This window comes from Gigantopelta aegis, unplaced genomic scaffold (assembly GCF_016097555.1).
Source record: "Gigantopelta aegis isolate Gae_Host unplaced genomic scaffold, Gae_host_genome ctg4989_pilon_pilon, whole genome shotgun sequence".
Taxonomy (NCBI): domain Eukaryota; kingdom Metazoa; phylum Mollusca; class Gastropoda; order Neomphalida; family Peltospiridae; genus Gigantopelta; species Gigantopelta aegis.
This window is the reverse complement of record NW_024534156.1, coordinates 1-19,819: the sequence shown is the minus strand read 5'-3', so window position 1 is coordinate 19,819 and position 19,819 is coordinate 1. Positions and strand designations below refer to the sequence as shown.

The 19,819-nt window shown below is 36.6% G+C and overlaps 1 protein-coding gene, 1 non-coding gene and 2 pseudogenes across 2 annotated transcripts; all 4 read right to left on the bottom strand.

The window, feature by feature from the left end:
- Window positions 1–261: 261 nt before the first annotated feature.
- On the bottom strand, window positions 262–3,430 carry LOC121366199 (annotated as a pseudogene).
- Window positions 3,431–5,806: 2,376 nt separating this feature from the next.
- LOC121366202 lies at window positions 5,807–9,280 on the bottom strand (annotated as a pseudogene).
- Trnaa-cgc lies at window positions 7,184–7,255 on the bottom strand. The gene has a single exon. It is a non-coding gene; the product is annotated as a tRNA-Ala (tRNA).
- Window positions 9,281–9,587: 307 nt separating the features above from the next.
- On the bottom strand, window positions 9,588–11,174 carry LOC121366200 (glycerol-3-phosphate phosphatase-like). The gene is given in 8 exon segments (XM_041490739.1): window positions 9,588–9,720; window positions 9,786–9,799; window positions 9,801–9,828; window positions 9,882–9,981; window positions 10,494–10,509; window positions 10,905–10,970; window positions 10,972–10,998; window positions 11,112–11,174. Coding segments are annotated over 8 exon segments (447 nt in total).
- Between the last annotated feature and the right edge of the window lie 8,645 nt (window positions 11,175–19,819).

Sequence of the window (19,819 nt, the reverse complement as noted above, 5' to 3'; positions counted from 1 at the left end):
TTGACCTCTGTCGTCTTCACATTCAAATGCTACGCAGGTGTGTAGTACAGTCGTCAGTGGTTGTTATCACTCCCCAAATCAAGTGAGACTATACCACTGGTACAAGAATACAATCAAAAAATTTGAAGCTAGAAGAACAAGCAGAACCTTATCTTTGTTGGCAAAATGAGAGTAACTGATTAAATTTTTTTTAATATTGATCTTTTTGTTTATTTATTTGTTCTAAACAAAATGAAGTTAAATCATCATAGAGAGATGTACTCAGCGAACACGGAAGAGTACCTTACGTTGTAAACGATGTTGTAGTTCTCCGCGTCTTAACATAATATGTATAACAGTCTGTATAGCACGTTCTGAGTAGTTCTGTTTTCTGAAATCCTGTACATACGCTGTTCTGAGACTTGAGACCCAATTGGAAAACGAGTTTTGAGTTGACGTTCAATTTTACGAACTTCCTCTTGATCAGATTCACTCGTAAAACCTTCAGCTCCTATAGAAACCAAGACAATAAATAAAGTATCATATACACCAGAAGATACAGTGTACAAGATGGTAACTCTCTTCAACTAAAGAGTAATACCAGCAATATCATAATCATGAGTAGAGTATTACTCATTGTAAACATTCTATATAATCTAGTTTATTCCCTACTATACAAATACAACTCATATTCTAAGAACAGACTTATTCACTTACCAGATCAAGAACCTGATAGAGCGGCATCCAAAGTGGACACCTTAAATAACCGAAGAGCTTCGTCAATATGACTTTCAAGAGCAAATGGAGACAAAAGACATTTAGCTAGCGACTCTGCAATACGTACAATGGCCTCCAGTTGTCTACAAAATATACCCATCATATGATAAGCACATGACAATCACATGACTAACCTGACAGTGATAGGTATAGCATTTTACGAGCAACATCCATTTCATGTTGTCGGGCTCCACTTCTCATTAAGACGTACTGGTTCTTTAATTTATCAGCAGCTGCTTCTGACAAACGAGGACCACAACGTCTGCAGTGTGTACATGTACATGTAATGTAAGTCCTAATATGGGGTTGTTTACCCTTTACAGAAAGCAATGTATTTTTTTAAACTGAGATAAACTCATCTCTCCCTCCGCGTCTTCATCTAGTGCAGTATTTAAATGAACTTTCATGACATGTTTTGGCTAGACGCTGTAGATTTGTTGCAGGTATAAAGCTATAATTTGTGGTGTGTGTTAACTCACAGTATCCTTGACAACAATCGTGCTCATCTTTGATGATGAATATCATGTCAAAACGTGATAGAATAGTTGGCATAAAGTCAATATTCTGTAAGTTAATTAATACTAATATTAATTAGATTGACGGGGGCAGACTTACAGCTTCTCCTTTAATGTCATCCCAACGTCCAAAACCAGAGTTAGCAGCTGCCAAAACAGAACATCGTGAGTTTAAAGTAGTTGTAATTCCTGCCTAATCACCCACAAAACACCATAATTATAGCACTAATTAGTATTATCCCCACCTTAGCAATAGATATGGTCTGTTGTTCCATAGCTTCATGGATAGCAACTCTATCATCCTCTCCTCATCTGTTATGACATCAAAATGACATCATTACTGTCCCAAGAACTAACCTTATCAAATTCATCTATACAGACCACACACACCATCTGCCAGTACCATAGCTCCACCCTCCATTATAAAGTTACGCTACAATACCAACACTGAAGGTCTCCTCATTTTAACATAACTTACTGATATTGGATCCCTCATAACAGAGGCTGTCAAGCCAGCAGCACTACTACCCTTACCAGATGTGTAAACCTGTTTTAAAGTATTATAAACACAGTTTACTGGTAACATTAACTTACTCCAATAGGCGCTACTTTCTCCACAAAACTTAAGAAGCTGACTTTTAGCAGTACCTGGGTCACCCAGTAACAGTAATTGATATCACCACGACGTGTCAGACCATCTGGTAATCTCTTACGAGACCCTCCAAATAACAAACTAGCTATAGCCTTTTTGATATCTACATTGGACTCAAACTCATACTTTGATATCACTAATCTCATACCTAATCCTCCATAAATTGATGGTGTGCAATAGAACGAGCATCATTAATCGTGAATATCAGGACGTGATGCCAGCTGTCTCATCTCCTCCTCTTCTGCAGGAGTCATTGCAAGTTGGCTAGCCCGACCTGGCCCCTCGGGACTCCACTTCAATGCCACTACTCTCAAATAAGGACGACGTATACCAGCATTAACTTTTGTCACGAGAACCCTATATCATGATTTGATTGAAAATTGCCATAGTAACAATTTTATTACCCTCATTGGTTTGGCCAACTCCCCTTTTTAATTGAATATATTCCAATGGACAGTAATTCTGTTGCCAGGGACAACACGTTCTGTGAGATAACGATCACATATAGCTGGAGATGTCGAGGAAGTTTCCCCATTGGGACACAGTATCAGGTGCCTCCTGTAATTTTAGAGTCTAACAAAAAAGAATATCAATCACAGTCTATTTTATTTAACCTGAAAATCAACACATTTGCATTTTATCAGGAACAATGAAGTATGGATCAACTGGACATTTAGGCTGACCAGCTTGTTCACTGAGGATAAGAAATTTCAGTAAATTTAGTCTGCATATCTCAGTATACTATAATATGTATCAGTAAAACTCAGTATTTTCTTACGTGGTACATTTTCTCGGTAGAGTATAGCCTTCCAACCAGGTCGTACAGGAATATTTGGTTGAATAATTACGGCAACTTCTACACTGGATAGTCAAATGGGTAGCTTTAGCCGTATAGCAGAAGCATTGATAACAATACCAGGGACTTTAAACTAAATGAGCCATGTGGTCGGACTGAAAGACATAATAAAGTGGAGTGGTTTAAATTTAATTCGTACTTTAAGTTTGTCGTATTTGCATCGGATTAGCTTCCGATTTTAACATAATTTGTATGTCTTCAACAACTTCTTCACCAAGTGGGCGGGGCTGAGTTAATTCATCAGCTGCTTCTTTTCCTGCTTCCTCGAACTAAAAACAAATAAAAAATAATTTTATTATATTTTAATGTATTCATCTTACAAGAGGAAGATATTCTGCTGGGACTTTTAGATAATTTTTCCGCAAGCTGGGCATCAAATGAGGCCAAGTCTTGTAAGTCCACTTCTAACCAATATTGCCTGAGGTTATAATGGCGTTTGAGTGATCTCTACAAGCAAAAAGAAGATGTATTAATCAGCAACAGCTGTTTGTAGTACCTGTAACAGAACAGTTTTGTGATGGTCTATGAAAGTTTTAATGAAATCTTTGAATCTTTTCTGAGCAGCTGTACGAGTGAGTTCTAAGCTTTCAGACCTGTCTTCTGAAAAGAGAGATCACTGAAATATACACCAGGGTCGTCAAATCCAGCCATTATGGTAAGTGACCAGCTGTTAGTCTTTAGTACCACCTTTCTTTTATTTCCCGCCAAATTACCGGCAGTGTTCACGTGGTATGCTATTGCAACATTGAGACTCAATCCATTCTCATCCATAATGGCTTGGAGTGGTCTCTTCAAAGAGGCAGCTACTGCCGGAAAAAGAGAGCTTACAGTCAAGAGAGAAGCTTATGAAGAGAAAGATGCAGTTGCCATAGAAACATGGCAAGATGAGACTTTATTTAAAGTCCGAGGGGTAAATCACCTCGTTTGTCAGGCTTTTTGAACATGAGGAAATGAACCCCCTCGTCAATCAATTTAAATTACCTTTTGGAGCTAATTTTAACCCACAATGGACTAGAGAGCCTCCCAGAAGAGGTGGGATCACTCACCAAACTACGTTTATTAGACGTCTCCCACAATCACATCAAGCTCCTCCCACAAGGGGACTGTACCAGTTAATGTCACTTCAAAAATTGTTACTACTTGGCAACAACAAATTAACAAACGATTCTTTTCCATCTAACGATGAGGAAATACCATTTCCATCTTTACAACATATTAATATAGCTAGTAACGAACTAACAGTCTTACCACAGTTTGTGTACAAAAGTCCTAATCTAGCTGAATTAATAGCTCCTTATAATGATGTGGAGATATTATCTGGCGATATAGGTCACATGACTGCACTTAAGACACTAGAGATGACACACAACGCCCTTTTGTCCTTACCTCATGAGATGTCCAGTGTACCCAAGTTAAAGACAATGTTATTTGAAGACAACCCTCTACAAGACAAACGACTTGTTAAAATACTAGGACAGTTTGGTGCCACCAAGCCCAAGGCTGTCCTTGACTATCTTGGTTCTAAAGCTCCCAAAGCAGTGAAAGGGAAAGGAAAAAAGAAGAAGGTGGAGTTGCCACACCCCAAGAAGATGAAAGTGGAGAAGATGAAGTTCAAGTTGAATTTTCTCAACTAAATTAACAATTAGAGTAGTACGACCATCACAATATGTTGTTGTGAAATCATGAATATTGCCCGTCAAATACGACCATATTTGGTATGTTGCTGTAGTAAGAAATCTAACATTGTCTGAAGAGGATACTTATAGGATGTTTATAACACTACAGGTATGAGATCATATAGAAAGTATGTTTGAACATGACAGATATGTCTCTATTTGTGATTACATATATCCTTTTATAGACCAATAGGTAAAGTCCCATGCTATTATCCTTACTAGAAACTATAGTAATTGTAAATCTAGTACCCCTCACATTAATTGAGGTCACTATAACATGGCTCTCTCTCTCTCTCTCCTCTCTTTTCTCTCTCTCTCTCTCTCTCTCTCTCTCTCTCCTCTCTCTCCTCTCTCTCCTCTCTTTCCTCTCTCTCTCTCTCTCAAGACAAAACTTCATGAGACTGTTTTTGCAAGAGAAGAAGATTAGCTACCATAGCAACTCACTCTCTCAGTTCAGTTACCCTCCCTCTTACTTATAAACTGTCGTATGGCTGAAAAAATTAACTTCCAACCTCTCGGTGGAGTCAAGTTACAACTGCCAGACAATTCCTGTCTTACGTGAACAAGAACAACCAGACCAATCACGAGGAGTCATAAACCTTACAGCATTGACATGGCAGCTGCTCAAATTAGCAAGTAAGTATTAAATTATTCTTACTAAATTTAATATTTTCACATAGGTTTTGCCCATGGTTGATCCAACCCAGATGGTACATCTTGTGGATAAACAGTGGCACAGTTATTTCGTTACCTCTCTTACTAACTCTGAAACATCCAAAGTAAATGACATTTTCTTTGTCAGATTAACCATTACTCTCCTTCTCTCTCTCAGATAACTGAACTAACTAGAGACATCCTTATTGAAGTGACATCATCAACAATTTTAGCAGATGCTAAAACAGCAATGGATACCCTTCTATTTAGTATGATTAGAATTGGTTTGAGATCAAATTCAGCTCCACCCATTCTAGAAGTAGTCAATAAATTAATTGTCATCTGGTATCATCATTTTCCCTCACAGGCCTCTCCACTTCCTCTGTGGCCACACCCCTTAGTACATATCAAGGTCCACGTGAACTTATCGTAGAACAAGTAAGGTTGTTGACGAAGCAGACAAGTTATTATAATGTATCCATCTCGGCCAGATCTTGTGACTGATGCACCTCAAGATATAGAAGTATTAAGACCTACATGATATAATAATTATAGGAAGGAGAATGAGAGTAGTTTTTATAGTTAGTTGATCAGACATTTTAAGTTAATGGCTTCTAATAATAACTCATATATATTTTGTGTATAAAATACTATAAAGTGCTCTATCTATCTATCGAAGATGGTAGTATAGTCACTTCTACAGGTGGTGGACACTCATCGTCAGCAGTACGTAATCTCTTGATTTCTCCCATACCTCGTGTTCGTTCGTACGGAATAAAATTCTCCAACCAATTCTTAAAACTCCGGATGTCTTTGGAATCGAAATGGACACAAGCTTTTTGTCCTTGTATAAACAATCCTAGTATACAGAGGAAGAAAGAAATGATAGTATTAGAATTATCAAATTTGGTAATGCAAATTGATATAGAGTATTAGTTATACTACTAAAGTTATTCTAATTATTTGTAGAATGTAAAGTGAGACAGTTACTGTTCTGTCTGTTAAGTTAGACAAACAATATTTACAAAGTCAAGTTGTAACTAATTCCATCACATGTTTCTACTACTTCATTTCCCTTCTATTATATCAACAATGGCTGTCTGCATGGCTGATCCACATAGAGCATTGTTGAAATCCTTTCTTTACTCCTGACCCAGTGTGATGTAATAAAAAAAACATGAGCGACAAATTTCCCAACAACTTTGCTATCTCTAAAGGTTGAACTTGAGGAGCAAGAAGAACTGTACCCTAAAAAGAGTTTGTATCAGTTTTAAAGATCAAACTATTCATCCATTTATCTATCTGTTTGTCCATTCATTCACTGATAAATGAGACGATACCTTTCTAACAATAGATCTGTCGATATCCTTCAAGCTAATGTTGCTGCCTGGCCTGCTTTCACAAGACGACATGGGAACGATAGCGTGAATTGAAGAGACTTCGGTCACTTTGAACTTACACTCCTCATTTGGACCAACTTGTACCTTATCTCCCTCTCTGATTGTACCACTGATAACCAGTAAAGCATTATTAGTTACTAAATCCTCCGATATATCTTACCTTGTTAGAGTACCACCAACTACAGTCCCTACTTCCGGTATATTGTATATTACATCAACTAAGAACTCAAGTTGCCGCTGTTCCAGTTGATGGTGTGGTTGTTGTTTGGAACAGCATTGAGAAACTTGGTGATCAACTCTAGGTTTTGTCCAGTAACGTTAGATACTAAAAAATATAGGACATATGCTAAAAAATACATTAGATATAGCAATTGATGAAAACACTCAATTATTTGAAATACCTGTTTTCACTAATTTTCTGCGCTATAGCATAAACATCATTCTCAGTTTTGACTAGCCTTGGTACTTTGTTACAGCCGGGATTTGTCAATACTTCTTCCAGCTGTTTTACGACAGTGTCAACTTGTTCTTTAGAAACACAGTCAGTTTTACTGACTACTACAAACATTGGTAGTCGTAGAGCAACACAAAATCCTAAATGTTCACAAGTTGTACCCACTAAATAGGAAAAAGAATGTTTACTATTAAAGTACAAAAAGCAAAAAAAAAAGGTGTGGAGATGCCGGGAATCGAACCCGGGGCCTCTTACATGCGAAGCAAGCGCTCTACCGCTGAGCTACATCCCCTTCATTGCAATAAGCTTTCTACCTTGGCATGCTAATATTGCGCGGTTTTTTAATAATTTATTCCTAAGTTTTCAGATTTAAAAATATCTGATAGACGGTAAAATGATAGTTGTAAACTATTAATTGTTGATGATGAAAATGAAATGTATTTATAAAGAGAATGATACCTCACCTACACCTGAATTAGCTCCAACAACTAACATGGCTAGATCTGGCCTACGAGCTGTTAGACCAAATACTGTTGTTTTCAAATACTTGTGATGACAGCAAGATCAATGAATGTTATAAGTTTAGCTGATGCTTCGCATATTTCTTCAGCACTACCATGAGTTAAATAATTAACAACCTAAACAAAATATTGACAGAAAAATAAATGAGTTATTCCCAGAATGTCTAATCCCAGAATGTCTAAAGGTGATAACTGAGGTGTTAATATAATAATAACAAAGAGTATTTCAAGAGCAATAGACTTTAGTACTATAATAGATTAGATAGCTAGAAAGTGTTATATCAGTTAACTAAACATTGAATCATACATCTCTTCAATTGGACATTGAGTTGTTTCATTTGATTTTTAGTTACAATGATTTGTTAATTACAGAGGAAGAGGTACAGTATGATGTATCAGAGTATAGGTCATGAGGGTGTGGCTTTGTATGCCGAAGCTATGGGTGTACCTCTATATGTGGGTACAACCCATGGAAGAACTTAGCAAACATCACTGTCATATCAAGAAAGGAAGGTGACAAAGTTAAAGATTTAAGAGTATTACTCTCAAGAATAAAAGTAAGAACATCCCCAAATGTCTAAAGGTGATAACTGAGGTGTTAATATAACAAAGAGTATTTCAAGAGCAATAGACTTTTTGTACTATATAGATTAGATAGCTAGAAAGTGTTATATCAGTTAACTAAGAATTGTAAGTAAATGTAGCGTGCAAAGTTTATCACCTGTTAGACATTCTGGGATTAGACATTTTGGGATTAGGACATTCTGGGACATTTCCAAATAGATATAATTAAAGGAGCTACCTGTCCCTTGAGATGTGAGGCCCTTATCTCGTGTGATATAGATGATGTACGTCCAGACTGGATTTCATGAAGATGTCTAAATAAATTCAACCGAGCTTTGCCTCGCCCATTATCAAGTTCTCCTTGAGTAAGAACCCCTAATAGCGTACTCTTACCAGCTTCCATGTTACCCAAGACAGCTAGCCGTATATCAAGGAACTGTACAAGGAATAAATAGTTGTTTACAGCTGCAAAGTTCAGTCTCATCCCTAGACTACCACACCAGCAGTCTGGGGATGAGACTAGAAGAACCAGCTGCTTATAATTATGTTGATTATTATTGCAACTAATTAACACAAGGTGTTTTCTATGACGACACTAAAATTTTACCTGTTGTCATCAGGGACTTTGCGCACAAGGACTTCTGCTACCCATCGTTGCTCAGGACCAGCCTGAATTACTTCCCTCTTTCGAAGAACAGTAGCAGTAGCTCCAAGTCTAAAGTGACAGACAAAACACACTGTATATACACCACTTTAAATAACTCCACCCAGACACATGCACAATACACTTAATGATGCATCTAATGTTACTAGTAAAAGATGGTTATCTAAAGTGACTGTTTTCATAAACAGATATATAACTCTTATTACTTTAGATAATAATAATTTACCTCTGGGCCATTCGATTCAGAGTATCTAGTGATATTCTTTAGTTCTTCTTCGTTCAGTCCTGTCAGAACTCCAGAGTCAGCGACACCAATCTCGTAGATTGCCTCGCCTCTGCCCTCCTGTAAACGCCACTTCATTTGTGTGACTAAGTGCTCAAAACCGAGATGTACTCGGATTGAGTAACTTTAGTTTGTACTCAACATGCCTTCCTCAATCTATTATCAAATGAGAATTCAAAAATAATTACTATTTACAAGAGTGGAAAAAGAATTCACCTCAGTGGAAGACTGTCTTTCCTTCTCATTTCCATCCTCATTGCTAAACAGATCTAATAAAGGATCCATGACCGCCTTTCTTAGTCCCACAGTCTTCCAGAGATCTTGTCTAAATTGAAAAGAAACGTAACTATCTTTCAAATACTCATTTTGGCTTGAATTTCACTAGACACACCCCTCACTTTTTTCAAATTGATTGGTTTAATCATAAAATAATTAAACGCTATGAATATCATTAATACCTCCTTGCACAATGTTTGCATAAGATTTCCTACAGCAGTTTACATTAGTGTTGTGTGTCCACATATCTAGCTATTATCCCTCAATAAATAGTTCAAAGTACATTGTTACTGTTCTTCTATAGAAAGGATGTCAGCTATTGAGTCAGTATAATAGTCTGGAATTTGTTTTCAGGACAGGAAGAAAGATCAGTTTCACACTGTATTCCTGTTAATACTAAAAGAGTTTTCAATTTGTTGTGTCGTCCAAAAAGGATATCTGTATCCAACCTGAATATACATTGAGATGAATGGATGGATGGAATGCCAAATACTGTTAATATAGTTTCACATACCTATCACCAATCAGTTAAAGTTCTAGCAGGATCAAGATCAATACTATAATAAACAAGTGACATATGATAACACATAGTTACACAATATCATCTTACTTCTGAGCTATACAATCAAACATAGGTGACCATGGCTTGCCTACTACAATCGGCTCTCTTTCAGCTGCAACACGAACAGCTGATACAATGCTTCCCGTGCCTGAGGGGTGAGATTACAAATCACACAATCAAACTCCCATTGGCTGATATATATAAACCAATTTGTGACCACACTACAAAAACCATTTTAATAACTTAAAAGGTTGGTAATATGAGTTATTATAGTACCTGGTATTCTTATGTTCTGTTTAGAAGTGGGAAGTTTGGAGTCTTCATTAGTAGCAATGAATAACCAGTCAGGATTAGTGAGGTATGAAGATGCTCGTATTAGTTTCATATAACTAATGTGATGGTCATAACCAACCACGACTGCTCCCACCTAATAACATTGTCCAAAATGACATTATAGAAAACGTATCTCAACTTACATCAGTATCTAATTGTAGTTTAAGCCAGTCATCCATGGTACCTTCAATAGGATCAGGGTCCAGTGCCTATACATGTAAACCCCATTGATTCCAGTTCACACTTGGTACCAGACACACCCATCAGATAGACTTTCCCACTATACTTTGCAAAATGTTTAAGATAGTATGCTGCAACATATCCCACTGTGATAAACTTCATTCTAAAAGACAAGAAAAAAGGGTGTGTGTGTCTGAAATAACTTAATTATTAATGAGGTTTTAACACCCCTCTAATTATGGAAAATAGTATAATTGTCAGCAGCTGCAGAAACAATGTCACTTTGTTATAAATAATTATTGAACAAAAAACATACTCTAACCACAACTCTGAGTTATTGTTTGTTATAACAAATAGTCAAATACCTAATGTAAACATTGGCTCAAAAGTATTAAAAACAAAATACTAACTATGTTGGCACAGATATAGTCAATACCTTAAGTATTAAATCAATATTTAAAACACCTATTAAGAGATTGTTATAATGATATTCATAGTTACATATGATTGACAATTAACCTATGAATATTTGATTTAAAATTATTCATTTTGTTTTACCTCATATGCTTCAAACCCTAACTGATGGATCTTTTTCAAATGTTCTGCTCTCGATTTGCTGCTGTTTGTTTGTAATAAAACAGACTTTCTTGCCCTATACAGAGAAACTATTAATATTAAGTTGCTTTGCAATTTAATTGAGAGTGGGACTTATCAATCAAATACACCCAAGAAGACTTAATAAAAACATTATAATCAACCACCCACCATACTGCGAATGAAGGCAAGTGCTTTCTTTGCCCCAGGGACTGGTTCAGCATTCCCACCCATAGCACTCCTAAAAGTATTAAGAGAGGAGGGTCTTGTCAAGTGTATAATAAGCACGTTCAAGAAGTAGTGTAAGTCTATGGCCCTGCAAGCTAAGTTTTTATCATTGCTTACGCACCATCACAGTCACACAAGATAGTGTCTACGCTGCTTAGTAATTGTTTCCACTCTCTTCCCCGTTATTGATTTTCACAGCAGCCATTACAGTTTTTTTTATGATCCGAAATAACAAGCTCTGCAAACTCGGGGTCTCCCCACATGGCGTCACTTCCTTCCCAGTAATCGCGCATTCCAGGAACCACACATCAGTGAGAGCTACCTTCCGAAGCTAAGCAAGTTGTGTACGCTCTTTAAACACAGAAAGACAGCTCAGCGCTTGTGTTCACTGTTGTGCAAGATTGCCGATCTGTTTAGTATAATCATCAGACTTTGTTTCCCCTTGTTCGTCTTCCTTACTGATGCCCCCCCTCCAGTTGATATTTATCACAATTCAAGTGTTACCTGCTCTTCATACTAAAAGGTAAGCTTTATTAAATGTATTTTCAAGGAGCGGAGTGAAATGTTGAAAGCGCAACTACAAACCACTCGCTGATCTTGCTAAAATAAAGCCGACAGAGTTTTTGACCTTGTTCGATTACTGTTTTGGACATGTGAAAGGCTTTCGTCTTGAGTGTGTGTGTATATGCGTTTGTGTTGAAAAAATATTATAACACATTGTGTTTAGTGGAGGGAGGTCATTACAAAGTGCGTTGGTACGGGTGATTATATTTATACTATTGTCGATAGTTGTACTAGCATTGGGTCCTATCAAAACCAGACATTATATTTTTTATTAATAATAATTATACCGCCAACTACAAAGCATAGGTGCGATTTATTATAAGAATGAGATTCATTCTTGACTTCTACCACAGGAAGCAGTCAAGGATATTATAAAAACTAATTTTTTAATTCCTGTACTTGTCTGTTTGTCCTCTGCTCTTGCTGTCATAATATTAGCAATACAGTAATTTCCCCTCTACCAGAGTTCAATCTTAGTTCACCACTGTACATAGCATCAAAGATTTCACTACAGACCAAATATAGTCAATACACATGGACCATATTTGGCGGGTTCCTGGAAATCCCCTTAGATATACATAGTAGCCACTATTTAACAAATACAGGCAACACTATCATTCTTTATACAACTAGAAGCCTCCTAGATCATGATTTGTGTGTGCTTTATTCAAATTTAAATTTTAAACATCTGACAGCCATTATTTAGTTGATGACTCTAATATGTCATCTATACTGATTAATTAGTACCACCTATTGAATGTAAGTATCAATGAAGTAGTTTATGTAACGTCTTGTTATCTTGTCTTCAGTTTGTGTGCTATGTGATTAATGTTAACAGATGTTCACTTCTCTCTCTTTCATTTAGTAAGATTCATCAATGGTAATGCCAGTGTGGTGTTAAACGCAAAAAACACTGCTGTCTTGGAGAAAACCTCTGGATTTAGAACGCCAGCAACAATCCCTTTAGAACTCTCTGTCCACAATACAGAAGAACAAGCTAAATATGGTATTGAGCCACCCTCTAAGATTTGTATTAATCAACAATGCTTTGAGAGCATTACAAATGCATATGATGAGGTTCGATGTTTAGCGATGAATTGGGACTTTTTTGACAACCAATCACAAGATTTCATTTCTAGTCAATACATTTAGCCCATGGGCTGATATCCTCTCCTGTGTCTCCACCTACTCCTGTTAAAGTACCCGTCTCGACAGCAGTCCTTTCTCTAGTCATAGTCCGCTCTTAATTCCTGTACAATACCACGTTTAGGCTGCACAGAGGTAGAATCTAAACTTTGACATCCCTTTGCTCTCTCCTCTCTCTCCCCCTTTCCTTGGGAGGACAAACCCAATACAAATGAAGTTTTGACAGCTGGTAACGAAGCACAGAAACTAGACCATCATTATCAGAAGATGAAGTATTAGAGAATGAAACTAAAAAAAACCAAAACTAAAAAAAAATACGTCCAAACTCTTTCCAATTTCTTCAAATCACTCCTCTTCTCCTTCAAGTAAAACAGACGATCTTTCTTCTGACGAATCAACTTCTTCTTTTGTCCCCCTATTGACTTTGCTAACGTTAGACGTTTCCCTTTACGATTTTGACGCTCGTACTGCACTAAGTTTTCCTCTGTTGCTGAGACCCCTCGTAAACCCTCACTCCATCCTCTCTCTCTATTTCCTCTGTGCATGGAAACCTATATTAACCCTTTGGAGTCCAATGACACTGCTACAGAAAGTTGCTAGTGCCAGTAGCAGCAGTGGTGTTTCTCTCGGTGGTACAGAGAATGGCACTGGTAGTTCTTCTAATAGTTCTTCACCTTTATCAACAGACCTATCAGAAGTGGACAATCTCGACGAGATCGAGAGAATCGTTGAGTGTGTTGATGGGACTTGAAAAGTTTTTTGTTTAATATTAAATTTTAAAATTAGATGGTATTATAAATTTTAATATAAAATGAATTGAATGTGTACGAGTCATTTCTTCGCTATTTCCTCTCCCTCTTTCCATCTACTTGTAAGATTAAAATTATACAAAATATTTTTCAATCACTTCTTTTGTTCAAAAAATTATATCATAAACCCTTTTTTGTTTCCTTGTTTTTTTTTAAAAAATCACAAGTCCCCTTATTAGTCATAAATGAGAAAACAACCCATTACTTGATGATATTGAATATCACTATCATGTCACTGTCGACTCTACAACACTTCATCACTCTATCACAACTATCACACCCACCATATCCATCACAATTTTTCCCCCTCTTCTTGGAGGGTTAAAAATGTCATGCATTGGCATACTATATCAATAAATACATCATCGTCATTATTATTATTATTTATTATTAATGGTTTCTATTGTCATTTGTTGTCCAGCCTCTTTTGTCTTTTTTTATTATAATTATTAATGGATATTTTTGTTAAGTGAGAACAAACTGATATGTGCGTGTGTGTGTGTGTTATTGAACAAGACAAATTTTAATTTTTTTTAATATTATTACAAATTATATATATATTATATATAATTATGTTATACATGTGAAAAATGTATTATAAAACTTATGAATTTTTCATTTGCTATTACCAAGTTATCATTCTCAATTTTAAATATGTCATCATGAAAACAATGTCAGGATGACCCCTGTCTATAGTGATCAATTTGTATACTTATTATAGTAAAACTGTTGCGCTGGTCACCAGCCAATTTTGAGAGCCAATAATATGTCATTATGTAACAATATTAAGTCACTATTTGGCGCAGTGATAATGTAACGATACAAGAGCCTGGATACAATTGACGATGAATACCACTGCACAGCAAACCTTGGTCAGCCATATGTGATACAAATTACCATAGAAAATATCAACAAAGTGATAAGTTGCATTTATGGTAGTTCAAAACATAATGCACACTTTGGATCTCCGGTTGTCTTGTGGTAAAGTCCCTAATAATGATTCTAACAAGTAGATTATGCCTTGACTTGTGAAATGTGACTGTAGTAAGAGAATCAAAGACAGAAGAAAATAAATGCCTGTCCACAAGCAAATGGTTCAGCTAAGTAGGCTGGTTGAATCTGAGGAGAGAGAGGAGGAGGGACATTACTGTAATGGCTAATTATATCCAAGTTTACAGTGAAGTATGTCTAATGTAGAGACCCCCATACCACCAAGAATGAAGCAAAAAGAAATCATTCATGTGCCAATGTTATGTCAACCTGCATGTATAAACTGAAGTACATGTAGTTTCTATGGTACCAGATGGGATATGATGAAAGATTTACTAATGGAAGTCTAAAGGTCCAGAGTTTAAGATGTATCTATTAATAAGTTCAAAGGTCAACTGTACTAGAATGAGGATGAGTGTCCAATAAATGAATGGACTCTCAACTGCTAATCTGTTAACTATGTTAACCTTATCTCTAGTTGATGGCGCATTTTTTTAGAGCACAAAGGATGGCCTCTTTGTCTCTGATACCCACATTCACTGTGTAAAGCAAAGTTTTTGATTATAATGAACATTTATAAAAAAATCTTACTGCTTTCCTTCAAACGATATTGGTGCAGTTAATATTACACATATCTTACTGTTCTCAATGCTAGCTTGTTGAAGACACTCCAGTCTAGTGGACTGGCCGGGAACACAATAGATCTGGGTGTGGTCAGATAGAGTACACCACTCCTCCTCCTGAAGTAGTTGGGATTTGTAACAATGACAATAGGTAACGAAGAAAGAGAACGCAATGGTTTAAGAAAACAAGACAATCCAGTATTTTTTGATTGATACTTGTAAATATACAAACCACTATGTGATCACGTAACGGACAAGGAGGAAGACATGGGTTCTCTATTAGGGGGGGTGAGTTCCATACGAGGAAAAGGTAGCTGTGGAGAAATAGGACGAGGGAGTGGTGTAGAAGTGATAGGTAAACGGATTAAAGAAAATGTTGGGAGAGATTTTAGATGTGGAGATGGTTTTACAAGAACAAGCTCTTATGCATCTTCGATTAGTAATCTCACTGTGACATTGACGGCAATAAATATGAGCAAGCAGTACATCCTGGCGCTTTGTCAGCATAAATAGCCCACGGCACATTCCTGGATTACTTTGAGTAGTGAACAGGGCTGAGATGTTCCCTTGTGCCCCACAGCCAAGTAATGTCAGACCAAGTTCTCAAACAAATGCAAGCAACTCGACTAACGGTTTTAATCCAATAAAAGTTTGGTGACAAGGGAGCTGAATAAATTTCATTGCATGCCCCAGTGATAGATAAAGTTGTCGCCATGACAACGCATTGACAGTACAAGTACCGTTCTCATTTGAAGTAAAGTAGTGGCAAAGAACAAATTTTAAATCAAAAGTACAAAATCCAGGTGTCACAAGAGTCTGAGCTAAAATACTCATTTGAGTTCATTCAGACAGATAACAACATCACTGGGAGGGGTTCCACCCAGAACATAGCTAAAATAATCCTTACTGTAATGACTTACAGCTGAAGAATAACAACAGTTGATGTATAGGTATTCTTCACAGACACTACTCGCCATAGGTTGGCTCTATCTTCATCTAAATAGTCTAATGACTGGCGATTTGCCAATACAACTAAGGTCTTTGCCTCGTGTAGATGAGACGCATACAAATCTTTAGTTGACAGTGGAGATATCCCAGAAATATTGAACCCGGTATATACCTTTTAAGAACTTGTCGTAGTTCTGTGAAGGATACTGTGGTGTAAAAGAGGACGTAGGTTTGTTTGTCTTCTTGTCAGGTGTAGGAGCTCTTTAAGAAACTGTTGACACTCCGTGCTGTTATTGGGCCACACACAATTAGCAGCTGTCCTCTAGTTGAGGAGCTAAGTTGTGTCGACGAAACTGAGAAGTGCGATAATAGCTTAGGATGATATCTAACAAAGTTGGAATGGCCATAGCATATATGACCATTCCAGATATTAAAAGAAAGTAACAAAGATCCTACCACACGATGTTGTCAAAGTGATGTCACCATATCCTACAGTGGATAGGGTTACTATAGTAAAATAGGCACTTGTCCAGAAAGTGAGAGGTTGCTGGCTGATGTCCCACGGATCTCCAGAAAACACTCAAAAAGTTGAATAAGTCCACTAGCAGCTAACCACATTCCAAGAAATCGACACAAATATTTACCAACCTTACGATATCTTCTGAATTTGTACAAGGGCAGATTTTAGAGGAGTCTAGCTGTTTCTTAAGCCAAAGAAACCGCAGTGTTCTCAGACCCAACAATCGTATCCAACACAAAGAGAAATAAATGGATGAATCAATGTTAAGATATCAACAATATTGAGTAATGAAAACCAGTGAATTAGAGGATTACTGGCTGCTAAAGACGCATTATTGAAACACCAATAAAATTAATGTCACCATCAATTCCATGAGAAAATCAATGTTGGTACCATGGTAACAGCAGACAAAGACTGGTTTCGTGGTACGAACAAAAGCAAATGCAATGTAGGCCATATTAGCAGTTAAAGTAAACAGTAAACATAATTTTTCCTGCCATAGTGTCGATGAGGAACAATAAGATTGGGTTAATTTCTGCGGAATTGCATTCTAAAATTAAATAATAACACCATTTTGCTAACCCCTGGCGTAGAACAAAAGTAAAGCTAAGTAGAACAGCTAAACCAGTTTAGATACAGTCCAAACAGAGAAGGTCAAAAAAGGCCACCATCCTAAGTGAGAGTAAGCATAACACTGCTGTAGTTTCTTTCTAATAGAGTTCATGACTTTATGCTAATAATAGAGATATCATGAATTATACATTAGGCGGCTATTCCTTACCAATATTGCTAGAAAAAATGAGAGTGGTTGGATTAGTGAGGTAAGTTGACATCTCTCTCTTTCCCCACCCTTTTTTCTCCTTAGGTTTAGTAGTACCAAGACCTGCTCAGTAGTCCACGTGTTCCGTACTATTATTGTTTGGTTTTTCGTTATTGCAGCGGTGGTAAAGACAGTTGTTATAATTTTACTTATGCCCCTAGGCACTGAAGTGTGATCTCCCTAGGGCACTCTATTGTAGGTTTAATCTTGCAAATCTCAAACACACACACTGGAGGTATGTAGAATACATCTTTTTATTTAGTTTATTTAATAGATAACAGTTACATGATTGTTTAAATTACAGAGGAACAGGACACCAAAGGTAGATGTATCAAAAGTGTAGGTCCATGAGGGTGTGGCTTTGTAATGCCGAAGCTATGGGTGTACCTCTCTATGTGGGTACAACCCACGAAGAACTCAGCAAACATCAATGTCATATGAAAAAGGAAGGTGACGAAGTTGAAGATTTAAGAGCATTACTCTCAAGAATAAAAGTAAGAACATTCCCAGAATGTTCTAAAGGTGATAACGAGGTGTGTTAATACAACAAAGAGTAATTTCAAGACCAATAGACTTTAGTACTATAATAGATTAGATAGCTAGAAAGTGTTATATCAGTTAACTAACATTGAATCATAACATTTTTTCAATTAGACACTGTGTGTTTCATTGGATTTTTAGTTAGAGTAGTTTCAGCATATTCTAGGCTAACTACAATTCAATTCATTAACACTTGGTTATCACCTTTAGACATTATGGGATTAGACATTAGTGACATTTGTTTCGAACATGTTTATTATGGAATCCCTTGCGTATCCTAAACTTAATTAAAATATAACAGGATATCCTCCTCTTTATCTGTATAGTATATAATGGAGCTCAGTTACATGTACGATTCCATATACATGTAAATTATGTACATGTATTAAATGTATATAGAACATATTCCATTTTTTTAGGATGAGCTCAAATAGAGTGTGTCCCGTTGGTCCCGTTTGGTGCTATCTTTCTGATTCTCAGAGAGTCAAGTGGAGAATGTGTAATATAGCTATTATCAGTTGATTTATCTCTGTTTGTTCTTACAGCTGCAAAGATTGAACCTTCAATTCCTGCATATCTCTGGCACACAGAGAACAAACTGAACTGCTACAAGAAATGATTGATAATGGCATTCAAGCTATCCTTATCAAAGTAGCCTCAATAGGATGTTTATTTAACTCCGCCCCTTATTACATTCCTTTCTTTTCATGCAGGTTTGTCACAATTTCATTGGTCTAACCTCTTCAAAGAATACAACCTCTCATCTCAATCTTACTGGTAAGAATCCTCCTTCTTACTGTTTATCATGAAACTCATTGTAGAAAGAGAAATATGGTATCAATGTCATTGGAGGAAGGAGGGGAATATGAGACCTTCACTTTAATTGTCCTCATCTTTAATAAAGAATTAAGATGTTGAGATAAATTACCGTTGTTACGAAGATAGGTAACATTAAAGTGTTACTATTAATTAACAGTTTTTTTTTAATCTTATGCCGTGAAGAATCTGAAGATAATTATTCACCTCTGATGATGCCTTTGCTCCTTGTTCTTATACTTAAATAAAGAATTATCCCTTCCACGAAAAACAGCAGCAAATGGCGATTGCGTCAACAACATAACACCATCGTCATGCACCACCAAGCTACCATCATGTCTGAAACTCAAGTCCAAATCCTCACTTTTTAGTTTTTATTTAATAATTAAAAACTTAAAAAATAAATATTTAAAAATAAAATTTAAAAGTGAAACTTTTAACTATCCCTTAATATCAAGTTTAGGACTACCGTCGTCTTACGGGGATGGCCTTGGTATGACCACTTTTTCTCTTTCCTTTTTTCTAGCAAGAGGGTTCTGAGGAGACCCCAAGACCAACCTCTTTATTGCTTTGGTATGCAGCAATGTATGATTATGCTCCTGTTGCCCCCCCAAATTTTTAATATTGGTGTATTTGGGGGGTGGCGGACAGGTGGCATTAACAGGAATCGCTAAGTGGTCAAGTGTCAGTCTTGGGGTGTTTAACGTTTTAGGAACCTTCAAAGGTCTTAGCTTGAACAATATTCTCCATTCTGGATCATCAAGGGAAAAAAAATCCCTTTGTAAGATCATATTTTTTTGGGTTTGACCAAGTGGGACATAAAAGGGGGGGCCCCCTCAAAAGGGTATCTAAAAAGTGAAATAAAAGTTTAACCA